General features: G+C 44.4%; 2 protein-coding genes across 4 annotated transcripts; both read left to right on the top strand.

The window, feature by feature from the left end:
- Positions 1-486: 486 nt before the first annotated feature.
- On the top strand, positions 487-3,085 carry cUnh7orf25 (chromosome Un C7orf25 homolog). The gene is made up of 2 exons (XM_084007583.1): positions 487-749; positions 1,725-3,085. Exon 2 carries the CDS (start codon positions 1,735-1,737, stop codon positions 3,058-3,060), a length of 1,326 nt encoding a protein of 441 aa, XP_083863709.1. The 5' UTR covers positions 487-749; positions 1,725-1,734; the 3' UTR covers positions 3,061-3,085.
- A 649-nt stretch (positions 3,086-3,734) lies between these two features.
- On the top strand, positions 3,735-17,644 carry LOC311012858 (E3 ubiquitin-protein ligase RNF31). 3 transcript variants are annotated; one of them, XM_084008613.1, is made up of 19 exons: positions 3,735-3,861; positions 4,187-4,277; positions 4,684-4,749; positions 5,592-5,758; positions 7,541-7,665; positions 7,746-7,849; positions 7,968-8,105; positions 8,982-9,172; positions 9,254-9,436; positions 10,693-10,863; positions 11,321-11,419; positions 11,779-11,868; positions 13,341-13,446; positions 13,787-13,905; positions 14,418-14,531; positions 14,629-14,695; positions 14,766-14,859; positions 15,603-15,771; positions 16,409-17,644. In XM_084008613.1, the coding sequence occupies exons 1-19, from the start codon at positions 3,817-3,819 to the stop codon at positions 16,436-16,438; spliced, it is 2,169 nt and encodes a 722-aa protein (XP_083864739.1). In that variant the 5' UTR covers positions 3,735-3,816; the 3' UTR covers positions 16,439-17,644. The 3 variants fall into 3 exon arrangements, with proteins under 3 accessions (XP_083864739.1, XP_083864738.1, XP_083864740.1); XM_084008612.1 differs by having other exon boundaries at positions 16,383-17,644; XM_084008614.1 differs by lacking the exons at positions 3,735-3,861; positions 4,187-4,277; positions 4,684-4,749; positions 7,541-7,665 and having other exon boundaries at positions 5,598-5,758; positions 16,383-17,644.
- The last annotated feature ends 3,541 nt before the right edge of the window (positions 17,645-21,185 follow it).

Raw genomic sequence — 21,185 nt, 5'->3', positions numbered from 1 at the left:
GCCGACCCACAATTACTTGCGAGAGCAACATTACGCACACCTCGGCCGGTCATGAACACAAACGATATGTGTATTTGCATTTAACAATTGCTTTCATGCAGACATGTAGTAATTGGAATCCTGTTGATAAATGTGTGTGGACAGTGATAATAATGTAATGGTATTTGTATTTATTTCAATCATGTTTGACAAAAACGAAACTAAAACCACAAATGAAATGTAAATACAGCAAACGGTCGAACAGGAAGGAGGAGCTGCTGGAACTGAACCAGCTGCTGGACCTGAACCAGAACCAGCTGCTGGACCTGAACCAGCTGCTGGACCTGAAGCCGGTCAGTGAACGAGCTGCTTATAAAACCAACAACACGGGGAGAAGTGGACGACGCGCTTTTTGTAGTCCATTATTGTTGTTTCTCCAGCGCAGAGCACGTCACTCACCGGTGCCGATCATCAGCTGTCAATCATCAGCGGGCGCATTATAATGACGTAGCTTAGTGAAAGTCCGGTCGAGTTCTCTGAGCACCGCGGTCGTCTTTTCCTAAATCCTTTGAATTCTCCTATCGCCTTTCCTTGACCCCGTGACGTTTTCACCAGGGGTCAAGGAAAAGGCGTTAGGAATAGGAGTTAAGACCTAATTTTTGACTATTCGACCGCAGCCCCGGAACCCTCCTTGTTGTTCTTCCCTCCGACAGAAAAAGAAGAAGAAGAAGAAGAAGAAGAAGAATCAATTATAATACGCCACTGCTACCGTAAGTCGACCTCACGCTTGTTTGAATCGTTAAATGTTTAATCGTTTTTAAAAGACCGGGAATACTACACGATGAACTTCAGACTGGCTAACTTTAGCTAACTTGCTGACGTCACAGTGTAAGCTTCCGAGCTAACGAGCCGGTGGCTGTTTATATGAAGTACCGTCAGACCAGACTCCGTTTAAAAAAGGGCAGCTTTTAGAACAGCCAGGAAGAACGGGTTCACTCTCAGGTTTAACAGTAACGTTAACGGTTGGATAAGATTGATCCTGGTGGATTGATACTGATTGATTGATACTGGTTGATTGATACTGATTGATTGATACTGGTTGATTGATACTGGTTGATTGATACTGGTTGATTGATACTGATTGACAGCTGTTTGTCACCATAGAGTAAATCTATGACGTTTTATTTCTTGTTTTGTAGTTGGGCATTGTAGCTTTTTATATAATATTTTATTTATTCCTGTTTTCATCCGCTGTACGTAACAGTCTCATCATTTATTTACCTTTGTCTTCTCAGCTCGGCCCTCCTCATCCCCAGCTGTTATTTCTAAGAACATAATGAGTCAAACTCGTTGTAATTATTTGACTGGTAGGAAATTAATGTGCAACTGGTTTGATTAACGAAGTAATTTTCTTGTTTCAGTTTCTCAGATGTGAATATTTGATGTAGTTTCTGCTCTGTTGTCTATAAAAACAAACCTGCCAGAATGTAATCATGAGTCATGAGTAGCAATACGATGGAGGCCCAGGTGGGGAACTGCAGGCAAAAGTTTGACAACAGTTTGGTAGATGGTAGAATGTTTAATTTCTTTGATGCACAATGACAGACAGTTTTCATTATGATTATTTAATCTTTGCATTATAAACTGGTTTACACATAGAAGAGAAATGAGCTCATGAGTCATTTCTAGAAACATAGTTGGACATGAAGTGTCTCTTCAAGTGTCTCTGTGTCTGTCCTCCTCAGGTATGATGTCATGTCTCTTCAGGCGGTGCTGCAGCAGAGGATCGACTCTGCTCGGGCGTTGTTGCAGCGGGCGGAGCCTCTCTGTAAGGGCGTCGAGGGTCACCAGAAGCTCTGCAGTAAACTGCGAGCGGAGCTGCGTTTCCTGCGGCGGGTGGAGGCCGGAGAGCTGCAGGTCAAAGAGTCTCACCTGCATAGCACCAACCTGACACACCTGACGGCCATCGTGGAGTCGGTGGACAGTCTGGAAGATGTGGTCGCTCTGTTGCACGTCTTCACCTACTTGGACGCTGCCGGCGGCCGGCAGACGCTGGTGGTGGACGTGGTGGCCAACGGGGGACACACCTGGGTGAAGGCTGTGGGCAGGAAGGCCGAGGCTCTGCACAACATCTGGCAGGGGCGGGGCCAGTACGGAGACAAGAGCATCATCAGGCAGGCGGAGGACTTCCTGCAGGCCAGCCGCCAGCAGACCGTCCAGTACCGACACCCCCATATCGTCTTTGCCTTCTACAACGGCGTCTCCTGCCCCATGGCTGACTGCCTCAAAGACATGGGCATCGCCGTCCGCGGGGACATCGTGGCCGTCAACTCCGTGATGACGGAGGAGGAGGAGCTGGAAGATGATGATGATGATGAGGAGGAGCAGGAGGAGGCGGAGTCTGAGCTGACCCGGGTGGACCGTGGCACGGTGGTGGCCAGCCTGGCGTTCCCCACGCAGGTGAAGGTGGAGGAGTGTCAGCGGGTCAACCTGGACATCACCACGCTCATCACATACGTGTCATCGCTGAGTCATGGCCGCTGTCACTTCACCTTCAGGGAGCCGGTGCTGACGGAGCAGGCGGCCCAGGAGCGCCACGTTCAGGTGCTGCCCCAGCTCGATTCCTTCATGGAGGGCAAGGAGCTGTTCGCCTGCCGCGCTGCCGTCTGTGACTTCCAGCTCATTCTAGACACACTAGGGGGTGCCGGTGAGAAGGAGCGCGCTCAGGCGCTGCTCGCTCGCCTCCACCTGGTGGACGACCAGCCGTCGGAACGCACACTGCAGCTCACGCCCAGCGCCAAGGTCAACCAGCGCTCGCTCATGATCTTCGGCACCGGAGACTCATTGAGAGCCGTTACCATGACAGCCAACAGCCGATTCGTCAGAGCGGCAGCCAATCAGGGTGTCCGATACAACGTGTTCATCCACCAACCGAGAGCTCTGACGGAGGGCAAGGAGTGGAGGGCCACACCCACCTGCGTCGAAGACAACCACGCACTCGAAGATGATCACGCCGTCAAAGACGACCACGCCCGTCAAAGACAACCACATACTGTGTGTAGTAATGATGTAAATAAATGATTTCACAATAAAGCCTCACACTCACTTCCTGTTCGGCTGTCATTTGTTACAGGACGTCATGTGGTGTCATTGATACTATGTCTATATTATATAAGGAACTCTATATAAATTATAGTCCAGTCTGTTTCATGAAATAGACTGACCATCTGAAATGTTTCTGTGCTTGTTTTGTCCCTTCTGAGCTCCTGTATCAACTTCGTGGACTACATGAAGACCAGCTCCATAAATAAAGGTCTCGTTCTGAGGTCACCAAAACACCACTCTTAGTTTATACACTGAAGGAAATTAATTATTTATACTATATTCCTTCTACACACTTCCTTTAATATATGCTGTTGGAATATATGCTGGTTTGTATGTTTATTATAGAAAATATGTATTTGACATTTTGAAGTTTTATAAAAAAGTCTTCATCTGTAACCTGTCGTCCCGTTCCTGATCATTAGGTGAAGGTTTACCTGGACAGGTGAGCAGACGAATGCAGGAATAAAATAATAGTAATCAAAATTAAGGACATAGACCTTCTTGTTGTGGGGTTGAACTCACTGAACATTTGATATTAATCAATTGTATAAAATGATGTGAAAAATTGGTGAAATGTGTGATTTATGTTCTTCTGGCCGAGGTCTCCGTGGTATTAATTTGAAAAGCTGTAATCGGATGTGGGCGTGTCATGTTATGATGCCTCCAGACGGCTAGCCTGCTAGTCTGTTCGCTGCACAATATAAAGAGTTTATGAGCTGAGTTTTTGATAAAATGCCGAGAGTTGGAGCCGAGGCGGAGCTGCGGACTCTGGTGGAGGTGAGACTCAACTTTAACCTTTGGCTTCAATTCAAAATCAAACTTTATTGCATTAGAAAAACAAGTTGACGTATCGCTTGACCTGCTGCTAACCGGCTAGTAGCTAGGCTAACAGGGAAGATGATGCATTCAGGTGTATTCTAGAAAGCAGGTTTAACAAACGCTGGCCCTAACCCTGGACTCTGAACATGACTCTGGACTTAACCCTGGACTTTGAACCTAGCCCTGGACTCTGAACGTAACCCTGGACTCTGAACGTAACCCTGGACTTTCAACCTAGTCCTGGACTCTGAACTTAACTGAGTATTCGGTCCCCCCCCCACAGTGTCAGTACAACCATCCAGGTGAGACTCTGTCTGATCTTGTGAAGGTTCGTTCTCACTTCAATGATCTTCGTCTCCATGTGGATTTTTACTGTAAGTACAAACAATTGATTCATTACAATAAAAGGATACAAATAAAGTATATTATATGGATATAATAAAAATGTATATACTTAAGGCAGATCAGCCAGAGCCAATAACCTGCAAAAGCAGCAGTAGAAGAAGTGCACAGATGAGTGTTTAAAGTAAATTATGTCATATACAGAAATACTTTGAATCCATGGAATGGCCAGTATTTTATATTTGCCCACTCTGCCCACACAAGCTGCTAAACACTGCACCAGCAACTAGTTCCTGTCCAGATTTCAAAGTAAAGAACAGAAAGAACAGATCACTTGGTTCTTCTTAGAAGGTTTTCACATAATCGTTTTAAATGAAACACATGTCTCTGGTGTGTCAAGAGAGTCATCTGAAAGTGTTAAGTTGTCTCCTCTGACAGGTTTTCCAAACAAAGAGAAGAAGAAGCTGGTTTACCTGGCTGGGACTCTTCCTGTTAACTATGACGGTAACACTCAAAAATCTGCTCCTGATCCAACACAAGATCCAAATATTTATTCACTTATCAGTCAAACTTCACAAATTCGCATCAGAAATTTCTGTGGTGCAAACGACCTGACGCGAATGAGGCACATTTTTTCATAAAATGTTTTCATAACATTTGCGTGCAAGGCACTGACGCAAAGCCAATCAGCATTGAGATGATCCTTGTTAGCCACTCGTCAGTGAATCAGTAATGGAGGCAAAACTTATCCTAGGTCCGTGGTCTCCCAGAGTGCTACGATATTATTTCACGTTTCAGACTATGAGTGACTTCAAACCAGTGACTCACTGTGGTCCAAATAACACGGTCGCTGCCGTACTTATGCTGAGACAACGTTATTTTCAGTGTTTATGGAGCAGCTACGGTGTTAGCGTAGCCTAGCGCTGATCGATCAGAACACTATTCAGAAAACAAGCATTTTGAAAATGATTTGCTTAATGTTTTGCGGACAGACTTAACAAACCATGACTTAAGCATGTTTATCAATCTTCATCATTATGTCTTTACTTTGGCATTATTTTTATCCGTTGATTGCAATTAAATCACAACAAAGTGGTTTGATTTTGGCGCATACCGGCGATGAACCAGGCAATATGTGCTATTCACATATTACAGCTTAATGAAATTCACGAGCACCTCTGGGTGATGTTATGACTCCTGACAGGACACTGAAAACTAGCCTCATGTTTGGAGTATACAAAACTCATCGAGTTTATTCTGGTCTGGTGTAATCTAGACAATCCATTCTGGTCTGGGATGTGGTCCCATGTGGCTCGGCCCAATCTATTTTTGATGTGTCTTTACAGGAAGTGATTATAATATCCCAGTGTGTATCTGGGTTCATGAGACCCACCCAGTGTCCAGACCTTGCTGTTTCGTCTGTCCCTCTGTCTCCATGGTGATCAACCCGTCCTGTTCCTGCGTGGATTCCTCTGGCAACATCAGACTGGATGGACTTAAAAACTGGACTCATGTAAGACCCACTGAGCATACTCAGTTAGGTAGTTAATCTGGATGGATGACATTGTTAGCTGGTTATCTGTCCAGGTACCACCCAGGAATCATTTAGGTCAGTTCTAGCTACCGCCCAGGAAATACACGATACCATGAAGGTAGCATCGACGTACCATCCAGGTACCGCCAAGGTGCCATCTAGGTAGCCTCCAGGTAACATCTATGTAGCATCCAGATACCACCCAGGTACCATCTAGGTAGCCTCCAGGTACCGCCAAGGTACCATCTAGATAGCGTCCTGGTAGCTTCCAGATAGTGTCCAAGTAACATCTAGGTAGCATCCAGGTACTGCCAAGGTACATCTAGGTAGCGTCCTGGTAGCCTCCAGGTAGTGTCCGGGTAACACCTAGGTAGCCTCCAGGTACCATCTAGGTAGCGTCCTGGTAGCCTCCAGGTAGTGTCCGGGTAACACCTAGGTAACCTCCAGGTACCACCAAGGTACCATCTAGGCAGCGTCCTGGTAGCCTCCAGGTAGTGTCCGGGTAACACCTAGGTAACCTCCAGGTACCACCAAGGTACCATCTAGGTAGCGTCCTGGTAGCTTCCAGGTAGTGTCCAGGTAACATCTAGGTAGGCTCCAGGTACCGCCAAGGTACCATCTAGATAGCGTCCTGGTAGCTTCCAGATAGTGTCCAAGTAACATCTAGGTAGCATCCAGGTACTGCCAAGGTACATCTAGGTAGCGTCCTGGTAGCCTCCAGGTAGTGTCCGGGTAACACCTAGGTAGCCTCCAGGTACCACCGAGGTACCATCTAGGTAGCGTCCTGGTAGCCTCCAGGTAGTGTCCGGGTAACACCTAGGTAACCTCCAGGTACCACCAAGGTACCATCTAGGCAGCGTCCTGGTAGCCTCCAGGTAGTGTCCGGGTAACACCTAGGTAACCTCCAGGTACCACCAAGGTACCATCTAGGTAGCGTCCTGGTAGCTTCCAGGTAGTGTCCAGGTAACATCTAGGTAGGCTCCAGGTACTGCCAAGGTACCATCTAGGTAGCGTCCTGGTAGCCTCCAGGTAGTGTCCAAGTAACATCTAGGTAGCATCCAGGTACTGCCAAGGTACATCTAGGTAGCGTCCTGGTAGCCTCCAGGTAGTGTCCGGGTAACACCTAGGTAGCCTCCAGGTACCACCAAGGTACCATCTAGGTAGCGTCCTGGTAGCCTCCAGGTAGTGTCCGGGTAACACCTAGGTAACCTCCAGGTACCACCAAGGTACCATCTAGGTAGCGTCCTGGTAGCCTCCAGGTAGTGTCCAGGTAACATCTAAGTAGGCTCCAGGTACCGCCAAGGTACCATCTAGGTAGCGTCCTGGTAGCCTCCAGGTAGTGTCCGGGTAACACCTAGGTAACCTCCAGGTACCACCAAGGTACCATCTAGGTAGCGTCCTGGTAGCCTCCAGGTAGTGTCCGGGTAACACCTAGGTAACCTCCAGGTACCACCAAGGTACCATCTAGGTAGCGTCCTGGTAGCCTCCAGGTAGTGTCCAGGTAACATCTAGGTAGCCTCCAGGTACCGGCAAGGTACCATAATAAAAATAATACATAGGTTTTATATAGCGCTTTTCCAGGTCCTCAATGACGCTTTACAAGCGTAGTGAACTTATTCACTACGCGTAGTATTTTTAATAAAATTAGCTGGTTAGTTAGCAGGTGAACCAACTCCCATTACTTTATGTCAACTCCAACTAAAATCAGTTAAATTATGAGAACATCAATATAATAATGCTGTCTATGTCACTTGGTGTCAGGGTGTGTCCAACCTGTCACGGCTTGTGTCAGAGATGAGGTGTGCATTCCAGAGGGACACGCCCCTTTATGCCCGATCTTCTGTACAAGACCCGCCCCCTATAGGTGTGCAGGTGCCGTCCCACAGGTCAGAGTTCATGATAACTGATGTCTGCTCTCTATGATCACATGAAAACGTGATTATATTTGAGTTTTCTTCTTCTGCAGCATCCCTCATTCGTACTCCTCCTCCATCACCACCTCCATCACCTCCTCGTCTCCACAGAGACATCATCCACCCCTCACCTTGTCCCACTTGAAGGAACACAAAGGTAAACGTCCTGCTCTACAGCAGAGCTAAATGTCAGCTTGGTAGCATTGTTAGCATGCTAAATGCTTGTGTGTTTGTTTATAAAATTACCTGATGAAGCCCCTCCCCCTCTGTTGCAGCCATCCAATGGGAGCAGAGTCGGGAGGTGAGGGTCAGGAGGTCGTACACTGAGGAGCTGCTTGGCATTGACTTCAGTGCTCCTCCTCCTTCATCTTCCTCCTCCAACAACCCCTTCCTGAGCTCCTCCTTTCCCTCAGGTGAGACTGGTGTGAATGACCATGGGTACATCCCAAGCCTCTGATTGATTCTTTCCACTCTCATCTATCCTCGCTTGAACCGGAGAGATCTCTGAGGAGCGAGGACACAGGAGAGCAGTCTGATCACGGCTGACACTTCCGTCAGCAAGAAACAGGGTTTACATAATTTATTATTATTTCTATTCAGTCACATGAGGCCGATCATTCCTGAAGTAAGTTTGTGTCCAAAAAGGAAGTACTGATGCTACTTCTTTACTCAAGTAAAAATGAAAAAGTACAGGCTTTGAAATACTCAAATTAGAGAGTAAAAGTATCCCCATGAGGGACATTTCTACTGGCTGTTTTTTTCAAATCTAACTGAATCTGATTTAATAAGAAAAATAATAATCTATAATCCCCTCAAATGCATTGAAACTAAAGTAACGAACCTGTGCAAAAACGAAATAGTCTGGATAGATGTGAACGAAAGCGGCTCCAGCTGTGATCAGAAACAGACATTGCTTCAGGTGACGCTTCACAGGAAAGCACGTCTCACGTCCCTAAAAACAAATTTCCTTGTTTCGTCTCTCGTCACGTGGTTTCCAAGGGAACGAAGCACGAGGGAAACGTGGATACGATGAGGAGACGAGGGCTGTTCCCATATCTCACATTTGTTCACTGCCTTAAAGACGGATCAGTTTCCTGTTTCAGACTGGGAGGTGTCTCCCCAGGGGAGAGATGAGGTGTCTCTGTAGTAGTACCATAGTACTGTCCTGTAGTACAGGACTACAGCACAGTACTAAAAGACTACAGTACAGGATTACAGTTCTGCACTACAGTATGACAGTTCTGTATTCTGTGCTGTGAAGCTACTGTATCTGGTCCTGGTCTCTGCAGGTGTACCCCCTGGAGATCTTCTCAGCAGGATGATGGGAGGTCTTAGGCTGGAAGGAGAGTCCAGCAGAGACCAGCAGAGTGAGTCACTGGTACGGACGGTCCAATCAGAAGCAGTCAGAGATGGGCACAAGATCGATCCTTTCGTTCTGGTTCCAGCTTCTGGAACAGCGGCTTCAATGGACCACATGAAAGTGAGAAGAACTACTGGGTCAACAGGTCAGTGATCTCTGCAAGTTTCGGGTGGTCTCAGCTGTGTCTTTGTCCTCCTTCAGATGGCGGCTCGTCTTCCTCCAGACCAGGCGGCCAGCTTCCTGTCTCTGGTTACCATGGAGGGGCGGAGCTTCAGCCCCAGTGATGTCATTGAGGCCGTCCGACTCAGCAGAGATTTCCCATCAGCTCTCAAGTTCCTGACTCACAGCTGCCCTATCTGTCAGGAGCAGGTGTCCTTCAGCAAGGTGAGGTACCTTTCAGCCAATCAGAGGCCGCTGATCAGGCAGCTCAAGTCAACATTAACCAAATAATAATAATTTCATAAAAAAAACATGCAGATGATCTGCCTGGCTCCATAGATGTTCATAGAAATGAGTCAGTGATCGGTTCTTTATGGTGAATCATGGCAACAACCGAGAGGAAGATTAAGAGAAGAGATGTATCTGACACCGACATCTAGGTCAGGAAAGAAATACAAATGTAAATGAATGCAGTGATGTCATGAAACATGGAGAACCTGAAATATAAGTTTCCAATCTGAAGGTGGAGGATAAATAAATCATCATATCCAACTGTCAGTGTGTCTGCCACAGGAGACAACCTCTGGTTCTGAAGGTCCATCTCACTCTACTCTTGTCTGACTGTTCAGCGCTATGCCTGATTGTAAATAATGCTTGGTTAGTGACCATCGGTAGTACACTACTTTTGAAGATTAATTCTGGGATACTACCCTATATAGGTGTCAGGGACCAGGCAGTAAGGCAAGGAGGAAACCAGGGTTTTTAAAAAAACAAGGGTTTTTATTTACCCAAAAACAAAGCACAAACTTAGCAATTAGGCCTATAAAAGAGGTCAACTGAATAGAATCATAAACAAACTAAACTGTGTTAACTGAACAAAAATGCCCCCCCAAATGAAACACAGAAGAACATATATAGTGGCTTGGCCAAACCAATTAACAGAACAGGGGAAACCAAAATGGAGGTTAACTAGAACTAATATACAGCACCAACTAACAGACTCAATACTCCCCCCCCAACATGGCTGGAGATGGCCTGGCCCAACGATCAGGTGACCGCATAAGTCTTTCCTCCGCCCCTGTCCACGCCTTTGGCCTCTCCTTGATAGATCCCAGCTGCACCACGGTAACTCAAAGAGATTAACACAAAACAAATAGTTAATACTGAAAATATATGGTATAAACTTTACAGTGTGAAATGTGTGCATGCCATTTAAACAGTGTAAAGTTAAAAGAAATAAAAAGAAACTATCAAATAAATGGTGGTTTGTGATGAATGAATTGTTTGGGGTGTGGTCTACAAAAAAACGTAATTAGTGAAACTAAAGTAGGTGAGTGTGATATTACCGTGTGGCCCTGGCCATCACAATAGGGTATAATCATTTTCACTAAACATGGACTATAGTGAGTAGTGATTGATTTCAAACACGGCACATGACTCACTGCTCCTGTTTTCTTCTTCTATGTGTGTATTTTCTGTAGATCATCACCATGACTCACTGCTCCTGTTTCTTGTGTCAGACGTGTTTTAAGACTTTTTTCTCGTCGGCTATTAAAGAGAAGAGTATCGATCAGCTGGTTTGTCCTCAGTGTGGCCGACCTGAGGTCAGTGGTCACGGAGGAATGGATTACTTCAATCTGCTGGACACACAGGTGAAGGATCAGAGGTCACACACTGGTATACCCGTAGCAAACACCTGTAAAGTATACATGTGTGTCTCTTACCTAAGAAAAAATTCCACATAAGAAAACATTGGTGAATGTCAGAATCTTGTGAAAACTGTGTAAATGGGTTTAAGAACAAAATTCTTCCTAGGAAAGCTTGGTGAATGAGGCTCTGTGTGAGCAGTGGACCTATTAAAGAGCTGTACATATGGTATACAGGCCTACTATATATCCATATGTGGACCTACAGGTCTGCTATATATATATATAGGGTCTTCTCGCCTGTAAACCAGGTGAACACAGCCGTTAACCTGGTGTCCATATGTCAGATGCAGGCACCGCACTAACACACATTACTAAAATAGAGCCACTGAATGGCATAACATCCTGGTTCTGTATTTGTCTTTGGTCCAGATCAGATCATCAGCTGTTTGTTTGTGTGCAGATCCGTCACTTCCTGCCTCCTCAGATCCACGAACTCTTCCAGAGGAAACTCAGAGACCGAGCTCTCAAGGAGATGCCAAACTTCCGCTGGTGTGCTCATGTAAGAAAGAGACTCAAGTGTTGGTCCTACTGAGACAAGACCAGGACCTCTGTGACCTTGGTCAATCCAAATGGTTGTAGATGACCCAGTTTAGGCGCTAGTACTTCTCAGATCTGGATCCTGATCTTGATGACTTGTTTCTGGGGACTGTTGATGTTTACAGTAAGCTTGTTTCCTCTGATACCCCATTCATTCAGACCTGGTGTTCATTCACACCTGCAATAAAAGCCTATTGTGATCAGAATGAGACTGGATACGATTGGACCACATCAGGAGGTTGTCTGTCCCTGCCTCACTATTAATATTGTTATTAATATCAGGTGTCAATGATGCTCAGCCCACCTGTGTGTGTCTTCCAGTGTTCGTTCGGGATGCTTCATGAGGCTGACAGGTTGAGGATGGACTGTCCCAGCTGTAAGAAGAGTACCTGCTGTCAGTGTAGAGCACCGGTAAGATACACAAACACATATTTACACTTCCCATACACTTCCTAAAGAGACTCAAGACCCTGTTTGTTCAGAGTTCACCAGAGGCCTGTACTAAGAAGCAGGATTAGGGCTTAGCGAGGTAACTTAAGCGCTAACTCTGGGTTTTCCGTCCAACAACGCTGGTTCTCTTCTTACCGGGGTGGATCGCCATGGTAACTTGCCCTGCAGAGCTAACCTGCTCCGGAAGATACCCTGGGTATGTTGAACTCGCTTCGTATAGGCCTCTGGACTCTGCTTAGCCCCCTCCCTCTACTACGCCACCCCCTCTCCTCCATTAAAAAGAAAAAAAATGTAGGACTCATTAGAGCCATCAAGTTTCCTCTATAATTCTATTCACATTTCATTCCATACATTTTCAATATTCAAATATTCTAAATATTTCATGCTCAAATTCAGCCTATTAATGTTCACTAAAGTACACAGGCTTATACATTGCCAATATCATTATCGGCAATGTGGTTGTTTTACTTCCTGTCCACTAGAGTGCATTCCAAAAAACATCACCAATAAATATGTTGAATTTCCAAATCGTGACAGCTTTCTTGCTAAGTCACAATTAAGAAAGAACCACAACAACCACATTGCCGTCCTCTTGAGGATATATGCAAAATTAAACAAACACTACAATCACACATCAGATCTTGGTGAACTAATTATCAAAATCTTTACTCGTATAATTTGTTGAGAACAAAATTATTTAAAGGTCTGGATTCAGAATCACACCGAGAATCAAAGTAAACATTGAAATCTCAGCTGATCCAATAGCAGCTCATCATGTGACTCAGTAATGAGTTTGGCCCCCGCCTGCCTGGATGAACTCCTCCTGATGAGTAGGATGGTGTCCTGGGGAATCTCCTCCCAGACCTGGATACGGGCATCATAGACCATGGATCAGAGCGATGAACAACCTGCCATAGGTGCCAAAAAGGATTCAGGTCAGGGGAACATGAAGGCCAGTCAATAGCATCAAAGCCTTCATCATCCAGGAACTGCCTAAACACTCTGGACACATGAGGCCGGGCTAGTCCTGGACCAAGAGGAATCCAGGGCCCCATGCACCAGGAGGTACCCAGGGCCCACTGCACCAGGAGGCACCATGCAGTTATGTGTGACCCTCCAAGGATAGGAGGTCTCTGTGGACTCTGAACCAGGACTTACTCAAGGAGAGTGCTGTTATGTACTCACAGACTTTCTTTATTTAATGGGAGGCTCTCTGGTGGTAGCAGACCAGTACCTGGACCTGGTAATCCACCTGGATAGCTGGCTAGATAATGAAGTGTAACCGTAGTGACAGTGGCAAACAATAGTTTGATTGATGAACTGCAAATCCAGATAAAACAATAAATGTGTGCGTTGTAGTGATGAGAGTTGATAAAGAACTTAAGACTAAACCAGAACCTTTACATACAGTAACATGTGGTCTGTTTCTGCAGTGGTCTCCTCAACATCAGGGAGTCTCTTGTCAACAGTTCAGAATCTGGCAGCAGAAGAACCATCCGGATCAAGACCCCACCACCCTGCTCAGCCTAAACAGCATTGGTACAAATATAACACTGTCACCATGACCTAATGGGTCCTCCTAATATCAGGTTCCCCTAATGCCAGGGCCTCATAAACCATGTCCAAAAACAATTTAGTTGAACTAAAACCATGTAGAAACCAGTGTAGTTCTCACTGCTATGCTTTGTCTAGCTTCCTGAGAACTAATGTCGTTCAGCACACAGTAAAACACCCGAAGAAACTAACACCAAAGTCTCTCAAGTTTCAGTTCAGGGTCTGAGACAGGTTTCAGGTAGCCAGTAGCCATGGTAATCTATGTAGATGAATGACTGTTGTCTAATGATATTCTATTGTTTGACTCTACTGTTTTTGTCCTCAGAGTGTCCAAAGTGTCAGTTTGTCTTTAGTCTGTCTAAAGGAGGCTGTCTTCACTTCACCTGCAGTCAGTGTCGGCATCAGTTCTGTGGAGGCTGCAGTCGGCCCTTCAGTCCTGGATCTGTGAGTCTCACATCATCTATTCGGTTTCTACGGATTGTACAATGTGGGGTCTGATCATTAAATTGCTCTGCACTTACTGCTTTTATAATGGTTAGAGGTCAACCTGGGACCCACGCTCATATATGTTAACTTTTTAACCCTCCATGTTTTCTGTCTCTTACCCCTCTAAGGGACACTTTTTTTGTTTTATCAGTTTTTAGTGAAACACGATGGTAACTCAACATTTTATCAGGTTATAACTAAAGATGACTACCCTTCTATGTAAACGACTCAGTAAAACCATTTAGAAAACATGATGGATGTTATGTTGAGGGCCTCCTATGAGATATTGCCTTTTATATCTTGGATGCTGTTGGCAGAATTTGAAACCCAGACATCACCCCTGCAGAGTAATTAATACCTTTTGAATTAAAATGTTGTGGCAGCGGTCAAGTCCTTGAGTCTTTGTTTTAAAGTTGACCAGACTTACATGACTTTAAAACTCTGTTTCATTTGGGCTTTAATGTTCTCAGGCTTGTGGTTTCTCTGCCGACTGTGCAACCAAAGGTATTCACGCCCACCACCCCAGAGACTGCCTTTACCACCTGAGAGACTGGAGCGTGGCCCGCCTACACCTACTGCTGCAGGTTGGAACCCCACAAGAGCTTAGGTGTATGTAGGTGATGTGTGGACAGTACTGCTCAGGTGCCGGTGATGAGGTGGACTGTGTTTCTGGTGTCTCAGTATTACAGAGTGTCTGTTTCCTGGTTGGAACCAACCAATGGCAGCTCACCTGACACCGGTCAGACAGGTGAGGTCTATTTGTGCTCATCAAGTGGAATATTCTCTCTCCTAGTTTGATTGACCTGTTTAATTTTCAGGAGCATGTTTGATTTTGGAGCTGAGAGATGAAGGCAGCAGATGGGAGGAGCCCTGTGGACGACCTACTCTACCTGAATACAGAGGATACTGCCAGTAAGACCACTACTCCCAGTTACAGCCTAAGGGATACTACCAGTCTGATCCTAGTAATAACCACCAGTCTGATCCCAGTACTGACTACCAGTCTGATCCTTGTAATAACCACCAGTCTGATCCCAGTACCGACTACCAGTCTGATCCTAATACAAACCAACAGTCCGATCCCAGTACTCACTACCAGTCTGATCCCAGAATTGACTACCTGTCTGATCCCAGTACCGGCCACCAGTCCAATCTCTATACCAACTCAGAGTCTGATCCCAGAATTGACTACCAGTCCGATCCTAATACTAACCACCACTCTGATCCCAGTACTGTCTACCAGTTTGATCCGAGTACCGACCACCTTTCTGATACAAAGTTTCGACTACCAGTCTGATCATAATAACCACCAGCCTGATCCCAGTACTGACTACAAGTCTGATCCCAGTATTGATTACCAGTCTGATCCCAGTACCGACCACCAGTCCAATCCCTATGCCAACTCACAGTCTGATACCAGTATTGACTACTTGTCTGATCCCAGTACCAACCACCAGTCTGATCCCCAGTACCAACTACCAGTCTGATCCCAGTACGGACCACCAGTCTGATCCCAGTACAGACTACTAGTCTGTTCCCAGTACAGACTACTAGTTTGATCCCAGTACGCACTACCAGTCTGACCTGTCTGAATAATATCTTTTAAGAGTTTACCTATCCAGGTGAGTTTGTCTCATGATCAGCTGTACCGGCAGGTTGCACTATAAAGAGCGCTTGGTGGAGCTGATCAACCGTAGCTGTGCCGACCCGGCAGTGCTCTTCAGCCCGGCAGAGATGGTGGCAGAGCTGCAGCGCTGGAATGTCGCCACGCCAACCAGGAAAACAGAGGAACCAGAGCTGATATACGCACACCGCCTCCGCCTGGTCAGTGACATCATCATCATCATCATCATCATCATGAATAAACACTTAAACAGTGACATCATCATCTTACATACAGTTTCTGTGACATCATCGTTATCTTACATACAGTTTATCTGTGACATCATCGTCATCTTAAATGCCGCCCAGACTCAAACTGGCGTCTGGATCCAGAGTATCCATAGTAGAGGGCTCTGGCTCTGGTTCTACTTCTGGAGACTCTAGGAACCGATCTTTATTCATACTCATAAATTACCTGAGAACGCCAGCTGATTCAAACATTGTGGCTGTCTTCTTTGACATTTGACATTGAAAACTGTGTTCCTCAGGGAATTATTTTAGGTCCTCCTCTTTTTTCCTTCTACATGCTTCATCTGAGCAACAACATCACTCACCATCACATCAAATATCACTAACGATGAATCTCTGTTTGATTCTCTGAATCTCTGTTTAGCCGTCTCACTTGTTGTTTTCAGCAGAAAATAGATTTTAGGTCAGAAAGCCGAACAAATCAGTCACTTTAACAAAATGATTTATTATTTATGAACATTATTCTATTGTAATCATAATTATTAATATTATAACAGAGCAGCTTCCTGTGTCTGTCTCTTTAGACTCTGACCAACTGCGTTCCTCTCAGGAAGCAGTGACACTCAGCAACGCCCTCTGACCTCTGCTGTGGCTTCTGGAACTCCACCTCCTGACTGACTGACCTCACCCACTCCTAACACGCCGGCCAATCAGACGGCAGCGTAGGAACCACTAAAAACCACTCCCCCATCAGTTCTCCATGGCGTAGTTCGTCATAGTTTCTAAAGAGTAACATCATCAAGTACAGCTGGTGGCTTCTGGTTGGCTCATTAGTTGTCCCAGCCAGACAAACAAGCAGACTAGTAGAAGAAGAATAAAAGGTACCAAGGATGGAGCGAGCAGCCAATCAGAGTTTAGGACTGATGTGAGGCGCTGTGAACTAATGATGCTAGAAATCTCTGTTCTGTCTTAAAGATTTGTAACACTGAGGGAGGAACATGTTGGAGAACGCCTGCTGCTCTCATCCAGGTTGTGCTCCTGTCGTTGTTAAGTAACCAGAACATGTGCTCAGCAATAACCATGATAATGATAAAGTGGTGACTGTCACAGGTAGATGTTGTGATGTCATTGAACTGAAACGGTGACACAGGTAAAACATTTGAACAGATTGTAAAGGTCTCAGTGGCTCTGCATTAAAATTATTATTGTCTTATATTAACTGCAGTTTCAGCTGTGGAGTTATCAGTCAAACTATCTTTTTAGTGGACAGCCGGCTAGTTAGCTAGCCTGCTAATTCATTCTTTAATGCTACACTGGTTACAGAAAATGAGCTGAGAAGCAGACTGGTGAACAGCTAGTGAACAGCTTGTGAACAGCTGGTGAACCGTTCCCTCCACCTCACTGGAGAAGGATAAGATACCTGGTTAACTAGATACCTGGCTAACTAGATACCTGGCTAACATACTACCTGGTTAGCTAGATGCCTGGTTAACTAACTACCTGGTTAACTAGATACCTGGTTAACTAGATACCTGGCTAACATACTACCTGGTTAGCTAGATGCCTGGTTAACTAACTACTTGGTTAACTAGATACCTGGTTAACTAACTACCAGGTTAACTAGATACCTGTTTAACTAAATACCTGGCTAACTAGATACCTGGTTAACTAACTACCAGGTTAACTAGATACCTGGTTAACTAGATACCTGGCTAACATACTACCTGGTTAGCTAGATGCCTGGTTAACTAACTACCTGGTTAGCTAGATGCCTGGTTAACTAACTACCTGGTTAACTAGATACCTGGTTAACTAGATACCTGTTTAACTAAATACCTGGCTAACTAGATAACTTAATATTATTATATTATTACCATAAAGATTATTATTACCATCCGTCTCCGGAAAAGTACTAGCTAACTAAAGCTAGCTGTCTGAGTTAGCATGGCTTACAGTCATAATGAAGCTGAATGTGTGTTCACTGTGGCGGGAGTTGAACTTTCAACCTTCTTCTACTTTAACATTTCTGCACTTTAACTGTTTGAATAAATGTATTTAAGAAATTATATCTCCATAGATTTTATATTCCCTTCCCTGATGTGATACCTGTTGTCCTGATGTGATGAAAAACATTTTGTCACAAAGTGAACATCTGTCTCACATAAAATCTGTTGTTTGATCCACAATGCACTGTTTGAGCGGTTGAGCGTGCTCTCTAGGCGGACTGTAGGGGTCTATCTCCTTGAAGACTGTAGGGGTCTATCTCCTTGAAGACTGTAGGGGTCTATCTCCTTGAAGACTGTAGGGGTCTATCTCCTTGACGACTATAGGGGTCTATCTCCTTGAAGACTGTAGGGGTCTATCTCCTTGAAGACTGTAGGGGTCTATCTCCTGAAGACTGTAGGGGTCTATCTCCTTGAAGACTGTAGGGGTCTACTTCCTTGAAGACTGTAGGGGTCTAGCTCCTTGAAGACTGTAGGGGTCTATCTCCTTGTCGACTGTAGGGGTCTATCTCCTTGTCGACTGTAGGGGTCTATCTCCTTGTCGACTGTAGGGGTCTATCTCCTTGAAGACTGTAGGGGTCTATCTCCTTGTCAACTGTAGGGGTCTATCTCCTTGAAGACTGTAGGGTATACTTCCTTGAAGACTGTAGGGGTCTATCTCCTTGAAGACTGTAGGGGTCTATCTCCTTGACGACTATAGGGGTCTATCTCCTTGAAGACTGTAGGGGTCTATCTCCTTGAAGACTGTAGGGGTCTATCTCCTTGTCAACTGTAGGGGTCTATCTCATTGAAGACTGTAGGGGTCTACTTCCTTGAAGACTGTAGGGGTCTATCTCCTTGAAGACTGTAGGGGTCTATCTCCTTGTCGACTGTAGGGGTCTATCTCCTTGAAGACTGTAGGGGTCTACTTCCTTGAAGACTGTTGGGGTCTATCTCCTTGAAGACTGTAGGGGTCTATCTCCTTGACGATCCTCTCAGCAACCAGTCTGCTGTTAGCAGCAACAACTCTTCTGGACATCAGGTCCACCGCTCCTCCTGAACTGAATTTATAACTGGCTCTGTGGCTGAAGAAGTAACTAAGTAAGTATCGAACTAATGAAATTGCAGTAGTAGCTGTTCAGCAAGAATATAACAGTACTATGATCAAAGTGCTACAGGTAAGAACATAGAAGTGCTTTTTGTTTTGTTTTTTTCCCTCTAAAGTTACACGGAGAAAATGAAAAAATGTTCAAACGAAAAAAACGTGGTGGAGATTAATTTAAAACGGCGTGGATAATTTAAGTAGCTGGGGAAAAAAAGCCTCGTGTAAATTAACAATGCACTCTCAGATTAATATTTAGGCTATCATGAGTGTATGCCACTATGTGATATACACTGTGGAAACGCTTGTTTTGATTCTGTAGTCTGTTGTATTGCAAAGGCATTAAAAAAAATGTCAGTATAACAATGATGGGCCTATTTAATTCTCATGTTCATTTCTGGGAACAAGAGACATTAGATACGGAAGAGACATCTTCTAAAAACATGTTGCACCAGAACGTTTCAGAATGTTTTGGCTTAGAGAGGAAACTGTGTTACGGAATAAATGTCTTATATATGTCCTGATATATTGATGTTTATTAAACATGTTTGTAGTTCTGGACCCAGTCATATAGCTCTGCTCAACCTAGGACTTTAAAGGGGCGTTCGTACCAAACTTACTTGCGCGAGTGGTCGCAGGATATTAGGTGTTTATTTTATATTGTAGAGCTCTGGGAGACCACAGACCGCTACGCTATGTTTGCCTCCATTACTGATTCACTGATGAGTGACGACACGAGGAGAATCTCAATGCTGATTGGCTTATGTCAGCGTTATTAATTATTACTCATTTTTATTAGGTATTAAATTATTATTATTAGTTAGTGAATTTGTTGCTTGAGTTGAAATATTTCAACTTGAGCAATGAAAGATTTTGCCTCATTCACGTCCGTAGAAATCTCTTTTGAGAATTTGCGACAAGTCCCGTCTTTTATTTTACATGTAATTTGATCGCGTAAATAATTTGAATGCCCCTTACAGCTGATGAGCCTCACCTCAACCTGGTCTGGTTCCAGGTTTAGGAGCTCATGGATCTCCCTGTTTCTCTTCTTGTGCTGTGGTTTGTTTACTGGCTTTCCACATTTGTTTGGCTGATTTTGGTTAATTTGTGAAATAAATGTGTTAATTACATAAAAGTCGTGCTGTTACAATGGTAGGCCTAATAATGAAATAAATTAAGAACAAATAATAATACCTAGTTCATGCACTGTGGTTATGCCCAAAGGTACAGGCTTTTTGGACCAGGATCCATAAGTATATCTCAGAAATAGCGGGGACAGACTACAAACTCTGTCCTGAGCTCTACATACTAGGGAACCCTAAAGTTATCAATCACATGGTAAAACCTTTAGCTAACTGGGTCCAGACAAGCATCATGATTGGCAAACAGATAATAATGAGAAAGTGGAAAGATGCTGTAGGTCCATTATTCCAGGAATGGGTCTCAGAACTGGGTAAGGTCGCGGCATTTGAGAAAATATCATACAGTCTGTTGAATGAGGTAGAGAAGTACAATGAAAAATGGGGAAAGTTTCTGCAATTTCATTCATTACATGCAATCTAATGGACTAATTCCCAGACTCCTTTTCTACCCTGCTGTCGTTAAGTTATATTCCATCTATCTGTGTCAACCTCTGTCCCAACAAATTATCTGTACTTGTGACGTATGTGTGTATATATGTGATTGCACACACAGGTGTGTGTGTGTGTGTGTGTATGTATATATATTATTATTTTTTTATCTATTTTTCTTTTAAACCTGTCACATTTTTGGTTTCACTATATAGGTAGGATGAAGGTGGTGAGGGCGCTTCAGAAGTAATCATACGGACATTATATTATGGACACTATTCTATTATTTAATGATCGTGATTCCTCATGTGACAATGGTACAGTGGACACTGGACATACTTCTATGCTGAAGTCTTACTTCAGATACACCAACGCTGACTTGGGCCTCTTGTTTTGTTTTGTTGTTGTTGTTGCTGTTGCTGCTGGGTCATCTGGCAGCCTCTTCAATTTGCTTTATACTTGGAAGCCATTTTTTATTTGTATTGTATAACAAAAGAATAAAAAATATAAGTCTAAAAAAAAAAAAAAAGAACAAATAATAATAATATAGAGTCAAGATGTGCTGAATCTAGTTTTAATCAGTTCCAACATCATCAGAAGTCAGATATTGAATTGAGAAGGCAGTTTCAGTATATTTGTTTTATTCTTTATTTCGATTTATTTGGGTTTAGAAATAAACAGTCTGCTGCAGATAGTTGGCTTTTCTTTAAATAAACAATTACATTAATAGAA

Source organism: Eutrigla gurnardus, assembly GCF_963514095.1.
Source record: "Eutrigla gurnardus genome assembly, chromosome: 4".
NCBI classification, from domain to species: Eukaryota; Metazoa; Chordata; class Actinopteri; order Perciformes; family Triglidae; genus Eutrigla; species Eutrigla gurnardus.
This window is presented reverse-complemented; position numbering and strand designations above follow the sequence as displayed.

Excerpts from the sequence above, each read along its gene's own strand:
- cUnh7orf25 (XM_084007583.1), top strand. The coding sequence starts at position 1,735 with ATGTCTCTTCAGGCGGTGCTGCAGCAGAGGATCGACTCTGCTCGGGCG.
- LOC311012858 (XM_084008612.1), top strand. The coding sequence starts at position 3,817 with ATGCCGAGAGTTGGAGCCGAGGCGGAGCTGCGGACTCTGGTGGAG. Across the intron at positions 3,862-4,186 it reads AGCTGCGGACTCTGGTGGAG|TGTCAGTACAACCATCCAGG; the intron begins GTGAGACTCAAC and ends CCCCCCCCACAG. Across the intron at positions 11,420-11,778 it reads ACTTCCGCTGGTGTGCTCAT|TGTTCGTTCGGGATGCTTCA; the intron begins GTAAGAAAGAGA and ends TGTGTCTTCCAG.